Here is a 21,028-nt window from a genome sequence, read left to right on the forward strand (position 1 = left end):
TGTCCCAGAACTTCCAAGATGGCCTGAGGCTCAGCTTTACAGGCAGGGCCTTAGAATAGGGGCTGGCACACTAGCTGGGGGCCCAATTCTGTTAAATGCTTCTCAAACTTATCTAATTACAGAACCATCTGGAGAGCTTTTTAAACAATCATGATTTACCAAGCTGACTTTAGACCTAATGAATCAGACTCTCCACAGGATGAGGTCCAAATGGTACTGAGTTCTCTTCCAGTCCCATGATCCTATGATTTTAGAATACTTGGGTAGTTTTTAAACATTTCCTATTATTAATCTATTATTAATACACATCAGAAAAACAAACTGTTTACATCCTCAACTAGTTCTCATAAAAGTACCTAGTCCTTTTAAAAAGAGAATACACATATATCCCACATGCCCATAAATAATTTTTATGACATAAAATTAGAAACATTAGAACATCCAAATACCGCATTAAGATTAAAACATTGTTTAAGATAAATGATTACCACGCAACAATATTACTTCCATTTTAAAACACCAGTTAAGGTACAAATAGGCTTTATTACTATTATTGTCTCAGAAGGAAAAAATACAAAAAAAATAGGTTTCTGTAATTTTAAATGCATTTCTGTAATTTTATTATTTATATTATTTTTTGAGACAGTCTTACTCTGTCACCCAGGCTTGAGTGCAATGGCGCGATATCGGCTCACTGAAACCCCCGCCTCCCGGATTCAAACAACTCTCCTGCCTCATCCTCCCAAGTAGCTGGGATTACAGGTGCCCACCACCACACCCAGCTAATTTTTTGTATTTTTCGTAGAGACGGGGTTCTGCCGTGTTGGCCAGGCTGGTCTTGAACTCCTGAACTCAGGTGATCCACCTGTCTTGGCCTCCTAAAGTGCTGGGATTACAGGTGTGAGCCACTGCACCAGCCTAAATGCATTTCTGTAATTTTAAATGCATTTTGTGAATAAGGAAATGTGGATGCACATAAAACTAGATATAAAAGGCTATACTTTGATAAACACCAGCTAGTCCAGTACCTGGGCTATCTGGCAAAACATCAAACTTTGGTGATCAGGAAAAAGGAACAATCAGGTTTTAAATACTCAATGGTCGTTTATTATATAACTTAAACTTATTCAATACATTAAATACCTGTTTTAAATAATTACAAATTTTTAAAATTAAAGAATATGTCACTGATCTTCATGAGACTTCCAAATCGTCTCAGCAGGGGCTCCACACTTCCCCAGCAGGCGTCAGGTTTCCTGTCATGCTTTCGCCTTCCTTCTCATATAAACCAGTGCTAGAGTTCATCATGTGTCAAAACTGTAGGGGAGAAAAGTTTATTTAGCTCCTGGCATCTTAAACATAAAATTATCTTAAATATTAACTTACGTATGATGAGGAAGCACCGGTATTGACTGAGGATCCTTTATTTGCTAGTTCAGTACCTATATGCTTCATTATGCAACACGAGAATAGCTCTTTGTACACTGTGATGTCTATTAAATTGTCTCATAACTACTGGTCTTTCTACCCACCTAGAATGTGAGCTCCCATGGGTCTATGAGGACAAGGAACATACCTTACTTATCTTTGTTATCTTTAGGATCTAGCATCCTGCCTGGCAGATAAGAGGTCTTCAAGAATACTAACAGATTCTTCACTGTGAATATAGTATTCTACCCTTAATGTAATGGAACAACAGAAAGCAGAGGACATATTAATATATAGTCGTCATCTAAGATGGGAGGACACCGCACTCTGACACAGACGTAAGTACTACATAAATGCAAGCACAATTCTGATGAAGACTCTTAGAGAGCAAAATGGTCTCTTCTGAATCACTGAGCTGTCACATACCAACTGACGTAAATCACTGAGAACTCAATATTTTCAGGCAGAAATTAATTAAAATATAATTTAAATGCATGCTGTTCCACAGTTCAAGATGTCAGACTATGTTTCTTCACTAAATTCTACTGGAAAGATAATAAATATAAAAAGGAAAAACAATAATGAGAATGAGGGAAGTGGTTACAAGACACTGTTGGGGCAAAGTTATCAGTGAATTTCAAGAAATGGGAAACAGGGATAGACTGCATGAAACAACTTCATCCCAGAATACACAGCTGAAACGATGACTTGGCTTTCCTGATGGAGGAGTCTGGGAGAGGTTACTAACAAACACCAGCGGATAGTGAGTCACACAGTGAAGCAATTCAGTGAAGGACTGTGTGGAAAATCTGTGCCTGTCAGCTCCCCACTCTCATTCTTCTGAATCTAAGACAGAAACTAACACCCTGGCATCTATTCTAAGATAAAAAGTGGAAGTCTGTTCTTGAAAGAAAATTGAACAATTCTCAGAGAGAGACAAAGAGGGAGAAATAAAGGGTGGGAGAGAGGGGGAAACAGGATTTTTTTTTTTTTTTGGAGATGGAGTTTCACTCGTTGCCCAGACTGGAGTGTAATGGCTTGATCTCGGCTCACTGCAACCTCCGCCTCCTGGGTTCAAGCAATTCTCCTGCCTCAGCCTCCCGACTAGCTGGGATTACAGGCATGCACCACCACGCCCGGCTAATTTTGTATGTTTAGTAGAGACGGGGTTTCTCCATGTTGGTCAGGCTGGTCTCGAACTCCTGACCTCAGATGATCCATCGCCTTGGCCCCCCAAAGTGCTGGGATTACAGACATGAGCCACCGTGTCCGGCCGTAAAGAGGTATTTTTATATGGGTGTCTGCTCTTAAGTGAAGCGCCCTCATTTGGGCTTTTGGGGTGGTGTATAGGATGGGCTTTGATCTGTTCCATGACCATACACCTAGAAGGAGGCCTGCCAGTTGTACACCACGGGTTAGTAATTAACCCTCCCATCTGGGGAAGCCTATCAGAGAAAGAAGCACATTTAAACCCTGGCAAAGGAAACCCACACCAGTTATTATATTGATCAATCTAATATTTCATTCTTAAACATACATGAACAGCCAAAGATCTCCAGGTTTCTGAGGAAGAAAAAAGGGCCAAGATGAATACATAAAACAACATAAACAAAAAGGACCTGAAAAGAACCAAAGCAATATGCAAAACAGTTCTAATTGGTATTTCAGGGGATATTAGAAAAAGTGAAACCATAAAACAAGAACAAAATGAAATTAAAAAGAAGCAAGCAGGGAAAAGAAAGATTTGTTAGAAATTAAGAAGTGATTACCCCTCTAAAATAAATGAATAGAAAGATTGAAGATAATGCCAAAGAATTTTCTCAGAATACAAATGAAAGGAAAAAATATACAAGAGAAAATGTGAGTACAAAAGATCTATAGGACTAAGAAGACAGTTCTATTTACAGTAGCATCAAAAGGATCAAAATAATTAGGAATAAACCTAGGAGGTGGAACGTGTTTACTGAAAATAAAAAATGCTGAGATGAATGCAAGACGACATAAATAAATGGAAAGACACTCCATGTTCATGAACTGGAAGTTTAATAGTAAGATGTATATACTACCCAAAGCAATCTACAGACTCAGATTCAACAAAATCCCTATAAAAACGCCAATGATACTTTTTACAGAAACAGGAAAAGTCATCCTGAAATTCATACAGAATCACAAGGGATGATGAAAATAATTCTGAAAAAGAAGAATGAAGTTGGCAGATTCACATTGCCTGATTTTATAACATATTACAAAGCTTCAGTAATGAAAACAGTATGGTGCTGGCATAAAGACAAACAGCCCAATGGAATAGAGAGTCCAGAAATAAACTCTTGTGTATGTGATCAATTCATCTTTGATAAGAATGCCAAGAATACTCAGTGGGAAAATAAGTCTCCTTCAAAAATGGAGTTGGGCAAACTGGATATCCATACACAAAAGAATAAAGCTGGACTCCTATCTTACATGACATATGAAAATTAACAATTAAAAACCTAAATATAAGACCTGAAATTATAAAACTCCTGAGGAAGACATAGGGAAAAATCTTCATGACACTGACATAGCAATGACTTCTTACATATGACACCAAAAATATAATAAAAGCAAAAATAGATAGATGGGATTATATTAAACCTAAAAACCTTTGTGCATCAAATGACACAATGAACAGAGTGGAAAGGCAACCTAGCAAATCAGAGAAAATATATGCAAATAATATATCTGATAAGCGATTAATATCCACAATATGTAAAGAAACTCTGCAACTCAAAAACAAAAAATAACTTGATTAAAAAATGGGCAAAGAACTTGAATATACATTTCTTCAAAGATGATAAATAGCAAACATAAGAAAAGATGCTCAATATTACTAATCATCACAGAAACGCATAACAAAACTACAATGAAATTATCACTTTAGACCCATTAGTATGACTGCTATATTAAAAAAAATAAACCAGAAAATAAGAAGTGTTGGTGAGGATATGGAGAAATTGGAACTCTTTTGCACTGCTGATGGGATTGTAAAATAATGCAACTGCTATGAAAAATAGAGGTTCATTAAAAATTCATATGATTTGGCTGGGCGCGGTGGCTCAAGCCTGTAATCCCAGCACTTTAGGAGGTCGAGACGGGCGGATCACAAGGTCAGGAGATCGAGACCATCCTGGCTAACACGGTGAAACCCCGTCTCTACTAAAAAATACAAAAAACTAGCTGGGCGAGGTGGCGGGTGCCTGTACTCCCGAGGCTGAGGCAGGAGAATGGCGTGAACCCGGGAGGCAGAGCTTGCAGTGAGCCGAGATCGCGCCACTGCACTCCAGCCTGGGCGACAGAGCGAGACTCCGTCTCAAAAAAAAAAAAAAAAAAAAAAATTCATATGATTTGGCAATCCTATTTCTGGATATATATATCCAAAATAATGGAAAGCGGGGTATCAAAGAGATATACACACACATGTCCACAGCTGCATTATTCACAGTAGCCAAAAGGTGAAAGCAAACCAAATGTCCATCGATAGATGAATGGGTAAACAAAATGTGGTAATATATATATATACTATGGAATTTTATTCAGTCTCTTAAAAGGGAAGGAAATCCTGTCATATGTTACAACATGAATAAATCTTGACAATATTATGCTGAGTGAAATCAGTCACAAAAAAATAAATACTATATTATCCCACTTACATAAAGTATCTAGAGTAATCAAATTCATAGAGAGTAGAATGATGTTTGCCAGGGGCTAGGGAGAGAGGGGGAAGGGGAACTGTTAATGAGTATAAAGTTTCAGATTTGCAACACGAAAAAGCTCTGGAGATCTATTCCAAAACAATGTGAATATACTTAACATTACTGAACTTAAAAATCGTTAAGATAGTAATTCTTGTTACGTGTTTTTTTTTTTTTTTTTTTTAAATCACAATTAAAAAGTACATAAAAATTGTATAGGATTGAACCAAGAGGTATAAAAATCCAACTAGTTAGAATCCTGGACACAGAGAACAGAGGTAAGGGGGAAAGAGGTACATTATTTAAAACAAAAACAAACAAACAAACAAAAACACAGTGAAAAAAAAAAAGTCCAAATTTGAAGAAAGGCATGAGTCATTAAACACACAAGCAAATTTACGGGATGCAATAAAAATGTAATCAGGGAAACTTACAGCTGTAAACACTAACATTGAAAAAGAAAAAAGATCTCAATTCAGCAACTCGACTTTGTAGCTTAAGGAACTGTAGCTGGTCGGGCAGGAATATGGGTAGCCTGGGTATCATATTTACAGTTGGTATCTGAAATGGGGCAGTCTTGCAGCCTGGGCCCTTAAGCTGCAGGGTGTGAAGGTTAACTCCAGGAGTTAATGTCAGAGTTGAAATGAATTACTGGAGATCCAGCTGGTGTCCAGTGAATTGGAGAATTGGTGTTAGCAAAACATTATATATTTGTTGTTAGGAAGAAAGAACATCAGATGACAGTACTGCTCAAAGTGATCTACATATTTGACACAACCCCTATCAAAACCCCAATGACACTTTTTGCAGAAATAGAAAAACCTAAAATTCATATAAAATCTTGCAGGACCTTAATAGCCAAAACAATTTTGAAAAGAAAAGAATTGGACTCACTGATTTAAAAACTTACTACAAAGCTACAGTAATTAAAACAGTATGGTACTGGAATAAAAAGAGACATATAGACTAAAGGAATAGAGAACCCAGAAATAAATCCTTGCATATATGATCAAATGATTCTGACAAGGGTGTTCAGACCATTCAATGGGGAAATGACAGTCTCTCTAACAAATTGTGCTGGGACAACTAGATAGCCACACGCCAAAGAATGAAGTTGGACTCCTACTTCATACCATATTTAAAAATTAACTAAAGATAGATTTAAAAATCTAAGTGTAAGACCTAAAGCTCTTAGAAGAAAACATATATGGAAATCTTTGTGAATTGGATTGGGTAATACAGTTGACCCTTGAATAACACAGAAGTTAGGAACGGACACTAAACCCTTGCACAGCTGAAAATCCACATATAACTTTTGACTCTTTAAAAACTTTACTAATAGCCTATTGTTGACTGGAAGCCTTAGAGATAACATAAACAGCTAACACAGTTAACATATTTTGTATATGTATTTTATACTGTATTCTTACAACAAAGGAAGCTAGAGAAAATGTTAAGAAAATCATGAGAAAATATACCTTACTATTCATTAAATGGAAGTGGGTCATCAGAAAGGTCATCATCCACACTGTCTTCACATTCCATAGGCTAAGGAAGAGGAGTTGTTAGTTTGGTCTTCTTGTCTCTGGTGGCAGAAGTGGCAGAGGTGGAGGAGGTAGAAGGGAAGGGAGGAGAGGCAGGCACACTCAGTGTAACTTCACAGAAATACCTTGTAATTTCTGTCTGATTTATTTCTCTAAAAACGTTTCTATATGGTACCAATCCTTCTTCCGCTGTTTGTGTTAGTCTCAGTCTCCATATCATAGAGGGATCCATGTCATAAAAAGCAAAAGCAGTCTTTAATTGGAACTCTTCTGCCAATTGTCTAATGTCACTTTGTTTTCTGGAACTGCTTCTATGTCTTCTTCCTCATTGTGTGGCACTGGTTCAGAAGCACTAATCTCCATCAAGTCATCTTCTGTTAATTCTTCTGGTGTGGTGTCTACTAGCTATTTAATTTATTCAAGAAATCCGTATCTTGAAACCCTCAGCTCCCCCTTTTTTTTTTTTTTTTGCCATATTCACAATCTCTTTCATGATTTCCTTGGTTAGCTTTGTCGTAAATCCTGTGAAGTCATGCACAACATCTGGACAGTTTTCTCCAGCAGGAATTTATGGCTTGGGGCTTGATAACTTTCATGGTTTTTTCTATAACAATGATGGTATTTTCAATATTATCATCCTTCCAGACTTTCAGGTTCTATCAGGGTTCTCTTCCACAGCACTGACAATCTTTTCCGAAGAGTACTTTCTGTAACGAGGCTTAAAGGTCCTTATGACACCCTGATCTAGAGACTGAATTAGAGATGTTGAGTTTGGGGGCCGATAGACCCCTTTGACACCTTCAGTGTTGAGCTCATGGAGTTCTGGGTGGCCAGAGAGCATTGCCCAATATCAAAAGAACTTTAAAAGGCAGTCCCTTACAGGCAACATACTTCCTGACCCCAGGGACAAAAGCATTGATGGAACCAATGCAGAGAAAGGATTCTTGTTGCCCAGACATTCTGTTGTGCAACTAAAAGACTGGCAGCTAGTATTTATCTTTACCTTCAAGGCTTGGGGGTTAGCAGCTTTATAGATAAGAACAATACTGATCTTAAGACCAACTGCATTTGTATAAAATAACAGAGGTAGCCTATCTCTTCCTGTTTCAAATCTTGGTTTTCATTTCTCTTCCTTACTAATAAATGTCCTTTGTGGCATTTTTTTTTTTTTTCTACGAACAGGGAACTTCCATCTTCATTAAAAATCTGTTGGGGCAGATATCTTTTCTCCTTAGTGATTTTTTTCTTTCATAATTGAGAGTTTACTGGTTGGGTTGAGGATCACCACATAGACATTTCAATCTGTACACAATTCTTAACATATGTACCAAAAATCTAAAAAACCATGTATTTCAAATTCTTTGTAAAAGTTACTCTAGTGACTTTCCAGCTTAATATCTGGAGGCAAAATTTCCTTAAGAGGCTATCACGTGCCAGTATCTTCACATGTTGTTAAGCTGTTGCATATGTCCTACCAATTCATAACTGAATAGTATGTACACTACATACTCAAATTTTCATTCACAGCACATTCACAAAGTTATTGGAAAAACAGGACTATCACAACTAAAGATGTTACAGAGTACATACAATTCAGACAGGGAAAGCCATGAATATGGAGTGGTTTTCTTTAGGAAACAATTCTACTAAAAAACAACATGGGAACAGAAGTAATTTAAAATGTTTAAGACATTCAGTACAGGACTGTGACTCCATATTGCTGGTTAGTATGCTTTGTATTATAGGATATAAAAACTAACCCCCCATCTATGGAATGTTAACCTGACACCTAAGATAGTCAAAGCCTCCTATAATTCAATATCTCACACTATTTTCTGGTTGTACCAAAAAATAAACAACCGGTGAATGATTTCACCTCTTTTTAAAATAAGCATTTACACTTAAAAAATGGGATAAGGTGGGATTCCTTCCTTCTTAAAAATGTTTCCAGAGCTACTAAAAAACTTGCATTTACGAAATAGTTGATAAAAATATTCCTCTGGATTGTACGAGAAGGGAGACGGGAGACAGGAACCACTGATAAGACATGGTATAGGATATTAATCAGAGTTGGCTTCTTTCTCTCTAGCTTCATTGGAAGCTGAACTCTCCTCGGTTTTGTTTCTTCATTTTCTGCAGACAAATCTTCTTTACTTTCTCGGTTAGCCACTTCAGCCTGTTTTCCCTTTGCTCCTCCTTTCCCTTTTGTTTGCACGTTCTGTCTGGAGATTTATCCCTTTCTGCTGCCTTTTTTGGCTTAGTTTCCACTTTTGCAGGGGCAGATTTAGCTGACAAGTGTGAAGATCTCCACTCTTGAGCTACTCCTTTGCTGCCCCCTTCAGTGGAGTTGACCTTCCTCTTGACATCCTGGCAGCAGGGAGGGTGTGTGCCAAGTGCCTGCAGGCTGCAGCACACTGAGACCCTTAGCAAAGCTGGGCTACTGGGCTGCCTGGCTGCTGCCGCTCCTCCTCCCACCACCCAAGCTGCTCAGGTGATTTTCTTAATGGCATCTGGGAACTTGTCTGCTGCCTCTTGGTTGGCAGAAGTTGCCTCTCCTATTATCTTGACTTTAAAAAACCAAACCTCATTCTAAAATTATCACATCATCCTTTGCTGGCATTAAATTCTCCAGCTTTAGATCCTGCACCTTACTTTTGCTTTAAGTTGTCATATAATGACTTTTCTTTTTCTTGAATTATATTAGTCTACAGGTAAGCCTTTCTTATAGTAATCCTGCACCAACATAAAAGCTGCATTTTAAATATGAGATAAATGGGTATTTTGCAAGAAGTGTAAAGTTTTGGTGCCTGCTGACATAGCTGCAGTGCCAACTTCACAAAATTTTCATTTCTTTTTTCAATGGTCCTTACACTGGATACATTTATCTTGAAATGGATAATCACATGTGAAGACCTCAGTCTACTGTACGTATCAAGCAATTCAACTTTTTCTTGTAATATCATGGCTTTTTTCTCTGCTTCTTGGGAGCACTTCCAGCATCACCAGTGATAATCCATGACTTCATCTGGGTCCCATGGTATTATTCAAGTTTTATGGTATTGCACTAAACACGATATGAACTGCTCATGTGGAGATGATTAGTGTTTTAAGCAGACACATTACTTGAGCTCACTGCCACAGCAACAGGAGGTGGCTACGACATTATTACAGTAGTATAGTATGTACTACAGTTAATTTTATGTTTGTTTATATTTCTCAACTGCCTATGATGCCATGTATGGTCTGTGTTTGTGTGTATACATTTATCAATTTTAACTTTTAATAATAGACTTATGGATATTTTATACAGTAAATAATAAAACAGACTAGTATCTACATATGTTTTAAGCATTCATGACATACCTAGCTTTTTAGTCTTTTCAATATTTCTAGGTTACATGGTTCCTCTGCAAGTTTTTTCAAACTGTTGCAAATATCCAAAAAATTTTCCAGTATGTTTGTTGAAAAAAATCTAGATAGGTGGACCTGTGCAGTTCAAACCTGTGTCGTTAAAGGGCCAAATGTAGTTTCTTAGCTATAGTACCAAAAACACAAGCAAGGAAAGACAAAAAAACCTGAGTATCAAAATACAAACATTTGTACCACAAAGGACATCATCGAGAAAATGAAAAGACAACAAAAAATGGGAGAAAATTTTATAAATCACACTTGGTAAGGTACTTGTATCAAAATATATAAAGAACTCTTACAAATACACAACAAAAAGAAAAATTCAAACATGGGCAAAGGATCTCAATAGATAGTTCTCTAAAAAAGATATACAGACTGCCAATAAGCACACAATAAGATGGTGAATATCATTTGCCATCAGGGAAATGCAAATCAAAACCACAGTGAGATACTACTTCTCAGCCACTATGATATTTTTAATCAAAAAGACATAAAAGGTATTGACAAGGATGTAGGGAGATTAGAAGCCTCATATAACCCTGGTGGAAATGTAAAATACAGCCAGTGGTTTTGGAAAATAGTCTGACAGTTCCTCAAGTGCTCAAACACAGAGTTACCATATGACCCAGTGATTTCACTAAGTATAAACCCATGGAAAATGAAAACATAATATCTACTTAAAACCTGTATATAAATATTCATAGAAATATATTTTAACAGCATAATGCTAAGTGAAATAAGCCAGTTACAAATTATGACATTGGACAATCCCATCCATGTGAAACCTACAGGCAAATCTGTGGAGGCAGAAGTAGATTCGTAGTACTTTCTAGATGAGTTGTTCAGGGTCAAGGAGATAGGGAAATTAGGGGGTGAGCTAAAGAGGATAGGATTTCTTTATGGGGTAGTGAATATGTTCTAAAGTTGATTGCTGTGATGGATGCACAACTCTGTGAATATACTAAAAGCCATTGAACTATACACTTTGAATTAGTGAATTGTAAAGTATGTGAATTATATATTAATAAAGCTATAGATAATTATTTAAAATGCAAATAGAAAAAATGTAATATGGGATTAATAATATATAATAGTGAAATGTATTATAACAATAGCATAAGAGAAAAGAGGAAAAAACAGAATTATAAGGTTGCAAAGTTCCTACACTATATATGAAACAAAGTAATATAATTTAAGGTTGACTATAGTGTGTTAGAGACATATATTCTAAACTGTAGAGAAACTTTATTAAAAAATAAAGGAAGTATGGCTAATAAAATAATACTGGAGATAAAATAGAATTTGAAGGAAAAAACCCAAAAGAAGGCAGAAAAAAGAAGGAAAAAAGGCATAAGGAACACAAATCAAACAGAAAAATAGGAAATGGCTTGTTTAAATCCAATCATATCCATAATTACAATAAATGTAATGCTTTAGATGAAAGCTTAGCAAACTTTTACTGTAAAAAGACAGATAATAAATATTTTTAGTTGTGGACTGTATAATCTCCAACAAAACTATTCAGCTGCCATTGCAGCACAAAACAGTCACAGACAGTACATGAATGAATGAGCAAATCTATGTTCCAACGAAATTTTAGAAACACTAGATATTTGGATATAATTTTCATGTACCTCAAGTTATTACTCTTTTGATTTTTTTCATTAAAAAATGTAAAAACAATTCTTTGGGGCTGTATAACAGCAGATTTGACCCACAGATGACCCCTGTATAAATTGGCCCACCCTTATATAAATACTACAGTGACAAGCAGTCTTTAAGACTGGATTAAAAAGACCCAACTATATGCTCTCTGCAAGAAACCCACCCTAATATACTAACAGATAGTTTTAAGTAAAAGGATAAAAAATACACTATGAAAACATTAAAACACAAAAGCTTGAGGGTCTGTATAAATATCAGATAATGCACTCTCCAGAATGAGAGATTACCAGCTAATTATACAGTTTGAATTTTTGTCCCTATCTATATCTCATATTGAATTGAGCTGTAATTCTCAATGCTAGAGGTGGGGGCTTGGTGGGAGGTGGTTTGGGTCCTGGTGTCAGTCCTCCATGGCTTGGTGCTGTCTTTGCGGTAGTGAGTTCTCGTAAGATCTGGTTGTTTAAAAGTGTGTGGCACACCGTACCCACCCTACTCTCTCTCATCTTGCTCCTGCTTTCACCATGTGATATGCCTGCTCCCACTTCACCTTCACTACAAGTAAAAGCTCCCTGAGGCCTCCCCCATTTATGGGGTAGTGAATATGTTCTATAGTTGATTGCTGTGATGGATGCACAACTCTGTGAATATACTACAAGTGACTGAACTATACATTTTGATCAGTGAATTGTATAGTATGTGAATTATATCTCCCCAGAACCCAAGTGATGTTGGTGCCATGCTTGCACAGCCTGAGAACCATGAACCAATTAAACCTCTTTTCTTTATAAATCACCCAGTCTCAGGTATTTTTTTATGACAGTGCAAGAATGGTCTAATACAGAAAATTGGTACCAAGGAGTGGGGCACTGCTATAAAGATACCTGAAAACGTAGACACAACTTTGAAACTGGGTAATAGCAGAGGCTGGAAGAGTTTGGAGGGCTCAAAAGGAAATAGGAAGATAAAGGAAAGTTTGGAACATCTCAGAGATTGGTTAATGGTTGTGACCAAAATGTTGATAGTGATAGGGACAGTGAAATGAGGTCTCAGATGGAAATGAGGAACTGACTGGGACCTGGAGCAAAGTCACGCATGTTATGCTGTAGCAAAGAACTTGGCTGCATTCTGTTTGTGCCCTAGGGACCTGTGGAAGTTTGACTTCAAAGCGATGATTTAGGGTATCTGGTAGAAGAAATTTCTAAGCAGTAAAGTATTTAATACATAGCCTGGCTGTTTCTAGCAAGCTATGCTCAGATGTGGGAGCAAAGAAATGATTTATAGTTGGAACTTTTAAAAGGGAAGCAGGGTGTAAAAGTGGAAAATTTGCAGCCAGGCCATGTAGAAAATAAAAGCTTGTTTTCAAAGGAAGAATCCAAGCAGGCTGTGGAGCAACCACTTGCTAGAGATATTTGCATAACCAAAAGGGAGCCAAGGGCTAACATCTAAGACAATGAGAAAAAGTCCTCAAAGGCATTTCAGAGACCTTTGCAGCAGCCCCTCCCATTCCAGGCCCAGAGACCTAGAAGGGAAGAATGGTTTCATGGGCCAGGCCCAGGGCCCTGCTGCCCTGCAGCCCTGCATAGCCTCAAGACACTGTTTTCCTCATTCTGACCACTCTGGCTCCAGCGTCAGCTAAAGGAGCCCCAGATAGCTCAGGCTGCTACTTCAGAGGGTGCAAGCCATGAGCCTTGGTGGCTGTCATGTGGTGTTAAGCCTGTAGGCATGCAGAGTGCAACAGTGAATGAGGCTTGGCAGCCACTGCCTAGGTTTCAGAGAACGTATTTTGAAAGTCTGAGAATCTAGGCAGAAGCCTGCGGCAAGGGTGGAACCTCAGAGAGAACCTCTACTAGGGAAGTATGAAGTGAAAAAGTGGGATTGTACCCCCTTCCCCCCAGAGTCCCCACTGGGGGACTGCCTAGTAGAGCTATGAGAAGAGGGCCACTGTCCTCCAGAGCCTGGAATAGTAGACCCACTGGCAGCTTGCACCTTCAGTGTGGAAAAGCTGTAGGCACTCAAGTCTAGCCTGTGAGAGTAGCCTCAGGGGTTGAACCCTGCAAGGCCACACGGGGGGAACTGCTCAACGCCTTGGGAGCCCATCCCTCATATCAGTGTACCTGGATGTGGGACATGGAGTTAAAGGAGATTATTTTGGAGCTTTATGATTTAATGACTGCCCTGCTGAGTTTTGGACCTGTGTGAGCCTGTAGCCCCTTTCTTTTGGCCAATTTTTTTCCTTTTGGAAGAGGAATGTTTACCCAATGCTTATATCTCCTTTGTATCTTGGAAGTAACCAGTTTTTTACTTTACAGGCTCATAGGTGGAGGGGATTTGCCTCAGATCTCATGTCCTTCTCACATTGTAACATACAATCATGCCTTCCCAACAGTCTTCTAAAGTCTTAACTCATTCCAGCATTAACTCAAAACTCCAAAGTCCAAAGTCTCATCTGAGGCAATCTCCTTTGACTTCAACTCATTCTATTAAACAAGCATTACTTTGACCTTAACACCAGATAAAGGCATTAAGAAAATTATAGACCAATATCCTCCCTGAACACAGATGCAAAAATCTTTTAAGAAAATTTCAGGAAATTGAAACCAGCAATATATAAAAAGGATCCTCCATCATAGCCAAGCAGACTTTATCTCAGAAATACAAGGTTGATTAAACACTGTAATGTCAATCAGGATAATTTATACATTAACGACAAGAGAAAAGCCACATGATCATCTCAACAGATACAGAAAAAGCATTTTAAATACTCAAGTATCAGTTTATGATTAAAACTCCCAGTAAACTAGGAATAAAAGGAAACCTTTTCAGCCTGATAAAGGACAACTATGAAGACCCAAAGTTAACATCATACATAATGGTCTAAAACTAAATGCCTTCTCACTAAGATGAAAAACAGGCAAGGAAGGGTATCTGTTCTCAACCCAGAGGTCCTTGCCAGTCCAGCACAATAAGAAAAATAAATAAAACACCTTACTATAAAGACTGGAAAGGAAAAAGTAAAACTATTTTTATTTGCTGGAGATATGATCCATTGTGAAGAAAATCCTGTGAACTCTACAACTGTAACAGGACCCATTAGGAAAAAATTCCTAAGATCTCTACTAGAACTAATAAGTGAGTACAGCAAAGCCACAGGACATAAGGTCCATATACAAGAATTAATTGTATTTCTATGTATTAGCAACAAACTAGAAATTTAAAAATACCATTTATATTAGCATTCAGTTATAAATTCTTAGTAAAATATGTACACTGCAAACTAAAACTCTGCTAGGAGTAATTAAAGACCAAAATAAATCAAGAAACATAACATATTCATGAATTGGAAGCTTAATATAATCAACACATTAATCTTCACCAAACTGATTTAACAAGAGTTGCAATCAAAATCTCAGTAGGCCTTTTTGTTTTCCAAAGAAATTCAAAACCCAAAACCTAAAAAAGGGCAAAAATCTTGAATAGGCACTTTGCAAAAAAAAAAAAAAAACAAAAAAAAAAACCTTATACAGATGGCCAATAAGCACAATGATATGGTTTGGATCTATGTCCTCACCAAATCTCATCCCCAGTGTTGGAGGTGGGAGGGTGTAATTCCCTGGTAGGAGGTAACTGGACCACGGGGGCAGAGTCCTCATGAATGGGTTAGCACCATCCCCTCAGTGCTGTTCTTGTGATAGTGGGTGAGTTAGTATGAGACCTGGTTGTTTAAAAGTGTATGACACCTCCCGCTTCTCTCTCTTGGTCCTGTTCCTCCCACGTAATACACCTGCTCCTACTTTGCCTTTCACCATGAATAAAAGCTCCTTGAGGCTTCCCCAGAAGCAGATGCTGCCATGCTTCTTGCACAGTCTGCGGAACCACACGAGCCAATTAAACCTCTTTTCTTTATAAATCACCCAGTCTCAGGTATTTCTTAACGGCAGTGTAAGAACGAACTAATATTATAATTAGTCTGTAGGGAAATGTAAATAGAAACTACAACAATATATCACTATGCATCCATTAAATTAAGAGAGAGATGATATCAAATGTTAATGAGGAAGTACAGCAATTGGAACTCTCATATGTTGTTTGTTAGAATGTTACAACCACTTTGGAAAATAGCTTCTCAGTCTCTCAGGTTACATACAAGCTTTCCATATGACCCAACACCCCCATACTACTAGGTATTTACAGAAGAGAAATGAAAATATATGATCCAGACTAAGACTAGTTATAGCCCCAAACTGGAAATAACCCAAATGGTCATCAAATAGAAAGGACAGGCACAAAATAGTGTATCTATACAATGGAATAGCAGTCAAGAATAAAAAGGAATAATCTACTGATATATTCAACATGGTAAGTCTTTGGTTTCAATTTTGTGAATTCAAACAAAAGAGTATATACTTATTCAATGTATGGCACCGGAGGAAAGGCATAACTGTTACAACAGAAAGTAGGTTAGTGATTGCAAGAGTTGGGTGTGGAAAGGAAGGTTCTGCCACAAAGGTGAATTGCAGAGCTGCATGGGCTGAGGAAAATGTTCTACATCTTGATTGTGATGGTGATTACATGACTGTATATATTATTAAAAAGTCACTAAACTGGGCTGGGCACAGTGGCTCATGCCTGTAATCCTAGCACTTTGGGAAACCGAGGCAAGCAGATCACTTGAGGTCAGGAGTTCGAGACCAGCCTGGCCAACATGGCAAAACCCCCTCTCTACTAAAAGTACAAAAATTATCCAGGCATGTTCGCACACACTTGTAATTCCAGCTGCTTTGAGAAGCTGAGACACAAGAATCGCTTGACCCTGGGAGGTGGGGGTTGCAGTGAGCTGAGATCACACCACTGCATTCCAGTCTGGATGACAAAGCAAGACTCTGTCTTTAAAAGGAAAAAAAAAAAGTCACTAAACTGTATGCTTAAAATTGGTGAATCTTATACTTCATTAAAGATTAATAAAAACAAACAAAAAATCAAAGTGTAACATAAGATCATAAACATTCTGGTATAATCAGTAAGTATAAGGGTAACAACTCAAAAGTTAGAAAACTTTATACTCAGATTAAAAGGAAAGACCATGTGCAGTGCCTCATGCCTGTAATCCCAGCACTTTGCGGGGCTGAGGTGGGCAGACTGCTCCAGGCCAGGAGTTGGAGACCAGCCTGGACAACACAGTGAGACCCTGTCCCTACAGAAGAAAAAAAATTAGCTGGGCATGGTGGCACACGCCTGTAGTCGCAGATACATGGGAGGCTGGGGTGGCAGGATTGCTTGAGCCCAGGAGTTTGAGGCTGGAGTGAGCTATGACTGCCACCGCACTCCAGCTTGGGCAACAGAGTGAGAGCCTGTCTCTAAAAAACAAAATAAAAATATTGGAAGGAAAAAAACCACAATGTAAATATAAAAAATATATACCTAAAACCTACAAATGTTGAAAATAAAAGGCTGAATGAAGACATGCAGAACAAATTCAACAAAGATTATAACATTAGAAGCTTCATTAAAGAAAAAAGCCATGATGAACAACTCAAATTCCAAGAGGGAGCAGTATTACAGATGACACTCACTGCCCATCGCGACACTAAAACTACAAACTGATACCAAAATTAGGAGAAAACCCATTACTATAGGAAATTACAATGAAAACAACTTCTTTTTGAACCAAATAAAAAACCCAAACTATATTACAAAAATTATAATAAAAGTCCAGTATTGATCAGAATCAGAACCTGGGAGAAAAATGCATAGCACCAAAAATACCCTGGCCAGACACTCATGCCTATTACCCCAACACTTTGGGAGGCCAAGGCGGGAGGATGGCTTGAGCCAGGGAGTTCGAGAACAGCCCTGGGCAATGCAGTGAGACCTCCTCTCTACTAAAAACAACAATAATAAATTAGCTGGGAGCAATGGTGCATGCTTGTAGTCCCAGCTACTCAGGAGGCTGAGGCTGGAAAATTGCTTGAGCCCAGGAGATTGAGGGTACAATGAGCCATGACTGTGCACTACATGCAAGCCTGGGAGGCAGTGTGAGACCCTGTCTCAAAAAAAAAAAGAAAAACTTTGCATTGACATCTGTTTCCAGAACAACAAGGCGGCAGCTTATTTGTGAATTGTCCCTCTTTCTTATTGTTAATAATATATAACAACGAGAAGAAAACAAAACAGAACAAAATCCACAAACATTTCAGCAAAAATAAGAAACAGAGAAAACCTGCAAACTCAAAATTGTGATTAAGTACTGCCGAAAATAGAGTCGTACAGCAGAACTGCATGGGAAGTTGCAAAGGTACTGTGGAAGAGAAACATGTTACGCGAAAGGTGGTCTGACAGGTGCTCAGAAGGTGCTAGACCTTCCAGAAGAGCAAGAGCCTGCTCCTGAGAGGGAGTGCCTGTGAGTGTGATGTAGCTTGAACAAGGCAGGATTGATTACTGGGGAGGCAGAGAGAGAAAGCTAATCAAGGCTCAGGCTACGGGTCCAGAGGGGAAGATCTCACAAAATACCAGCTACAGTGGCATCACCTGGGATGGCAAGAGGAGGGATTTGTGAAACAGAGACCTGCAGGAAGAAGCCTTCTTCAATCAGGCTAGGACCTGAGAGCCAGAGCTGCGGACACATGGAAGAGTTACCTCTAGGCCTTTCCTATAGCAGCAGTAGAGACAGCACTGAACTACAAAATTGAAACAACCATGACTCATTATATATTACCATACCCTTCCCTAGGATCCTCCTGTGCTCCAAGTCTAGGAAACTCCTTCACCCAAAAATTCATTCAAAATGCTATGAGAAATAAAAAATAGGCTAACATTCATACAGTTAATGAAAACTTACCCCAAAATCACACAAAGTAGATGAAAATTACAACTTAAGATTCCAAGATGAGCTAAAAAGTTTTTAAATATTGATAATATATTACCTTTCTTGGTGTTTCCCTTTATTATGCTATTGAATATGTTCAAGCTTGTATTACATTTGTCAACTTTCAACATCACTTGACTGCTAGTTATTACAAATAGAGTAGTAAGCAAGTTTATTCTGTCTACTTTTTCTCCCCTTTCTATTTTTTGTTGTTGTATTATTCCTGCATTATTAGACTAACATTTATTTATATACCATTGTTATCCTTATGTCTATCTTTGTTTTAGTCTCTGCTCACCACCAAAATAAGTAAGCTTATGGAAGCTCTAAAAGCATAATGAATAAAATAGATCTTATATATATACACACACATATACATTTATACATGTGTATGTGTGTATGTAATAATATATACTTATATATGTATGTATATATCTATACTTTGGTAAAAAGAATGCATCTTCTCTAAGAACTCATGAAACATTCATAAAAACTGATATTAGGCCACAAAGAAAACAACAATAGATTGTAAAAGGAAGAAATAATACAGACAATATTATTTGATCTCAATACAATAACACTAGAAATAACAAAATCAGAAAACATAAAGGCTCTTTCACATAGGAAACAATCAGTCTTCATAATACAACTCTTAGGTCAAAGGGTAGAATCAACTACAACCAAGCTAACACAATGTAGAAAAACAGGAGAAAAATAAGAGAAAGCATGAATGTACAAAATAAGAAATGAAATAGGCCAGATGTGGTGGCCCATGCCTGTAATCCCAGCACTTTGGGAGGCCAAGGTGGGCAGATCACTTGAGGCCAGGAGCCCAAGATCAGCTTGACCAACATGGCAAAACCTCATCTCTACTAAAAATACAAAAATTAGCCAGGCATGATGGCACACACTTATAATCTCACCTAGTCAGAAGGCTGAGGCACAAGAATCACTTGAATCTGGGAGGCAGAGTTTGAGCTGAGACTGCACCACTGCACTCCAGCCTGTGTGTCAGAGTGAAACTGTCTCAAAAAAATAAAATAAAATAAACAAGAAACAAAGACTTCTTTTTTTAAAAGAGAATACTTTTTACAACACTATAGAATATATCCAATATAAATCTTTTTCTTGGAAAACATAATTTGCCAAAACTGACTCCAGAAGCTATATGAAGACTGAACAGCCAAATTTCCACAGAAGCAGAGAAAGCTGTCTACTCCCCTAAAAAGACCCAGGTTCCAGTGCTATGTAAACTGTTCCAGAGCACAAAAGAGGAATACAAAGCTCCCAATTATTTTCATGAAGTGGTGGTAACTTCGGTAACAAAAGAAAAATAAATATTAAAACCTGAAAAAACTGCACAAAAGAGCACTACAGTTTTCATCTATGAATATTGATGCAAAAATACTTAGACATTAGAGAAAAGACTACCAGCACATATAAGAATAATAGGTCATGATCAAGTGAGGTTTATTCTTTTTTAAAATTTTTATTTCAATAGCTTTTGGGGTACAAGTGGTTTTCGGTTACTTGGATGAATTCCATAGTGGTGAATTCTCAGATTTTAGTGTACCCATCACCTGAGCAGTGTACATTGCATCCAATATGTAGTCTTTTATCCCTCATTCCCTTTTCCCTCCCTGCCCCTCAAGCCCCCAAAGTCCATTATATCACTGTACGTCTTTGTGTCCTCATAGTTTAGTCCTCACTTGTAAGTGAGAACATATGGTATTTGAGTTTCCATTCTGAAGTGACTTCACTTAGAATAATGGCCACCCAGTTGCTATAAAATACACTATTTTGCTCCTTATTATTATTTTCATTCCTTTAGTCCAGGGGATATATATATACCATGTTTTATCTACTCATTGGTTAAGGCATTTAAGTTGGTTCTTTGCAATTGTGAAATGTGTTGCTATAAACGTGTGTGCATGTGTCTTTCTCATATAATGACTTCTTTTCCAGTGGGGAGATACCCAGTAGTGGGATTTCTGTATTGAATGGTAGATCTACTTTTAGTTCTTTAAAGAGTCTCCATACTGTTTTCCATAGAAGTTGCGCTAATATACAGTCCCACCAGCAGTGTAAAAGTGTTCCCTTTTCACCATATCCATGCCAACATCTACTCATTTCTGACTTTTTCTTTATGGCCATTCTAGCAGGAGTAAGGTGGTATCTCATTGTGGTTTTAACTTGTATTTTCCTGCTGAATAGTAATAATGGGCATTTTTTCATGTTTCTTGGCCACTTGTACATCATCTTTTGACAAATTTCTATTTATGTCCTTTGCCCACTTTTGATGGGATTATTTTTTTCTTGCTAATTTGAGTTTTTTGTAGATTCTGGATACTAGTCCTTTGTCAGATGCATAGTCACAAATATTTTCTCCC

At 37.7% G+C, this 21,028-nt stretch overlaps 1 protein-coding gene across 1 annotated transcript in view; it reads right to left on the reverse strand.

Moving 5' to 3' along the window:
* Positions 1–1,084: 1,084 nt before the first annotated feature.
* The window catches only part of UGGT2 (UDP-glucose glycoprotein glucosyltransferase 2), a 262,317-nt gene continuing 242,373 nt past the window's right edge, over positions 1,085–21,028 (reverse strand). The window contains exon 39 of the mRNA XM_025364677.1: positions 1,085–1,317. Within this exon, the coding sequence (XP_025220462.1) occupies positions 1,295–1,317 (23 nt within the window). The 3' untranslated portion in view covers positions 1,085–1,294. The remainder of the gene's footprint in view (positions 1,318–21,028) is intronic.

This window comes from Theropithecus gelada, chromosome 17, assembly GCF_003255815.1.
Source record: "Theropithecus gelada isolate Dixy chromosome 17, Tgel_1.0, whole genome shotgun sequence".
NCBI lineage: Eukaryota > Metazoa > Chordata > Mammalia > Primates > Cercopithecidae > Theropithecus > Theropithecus gelada.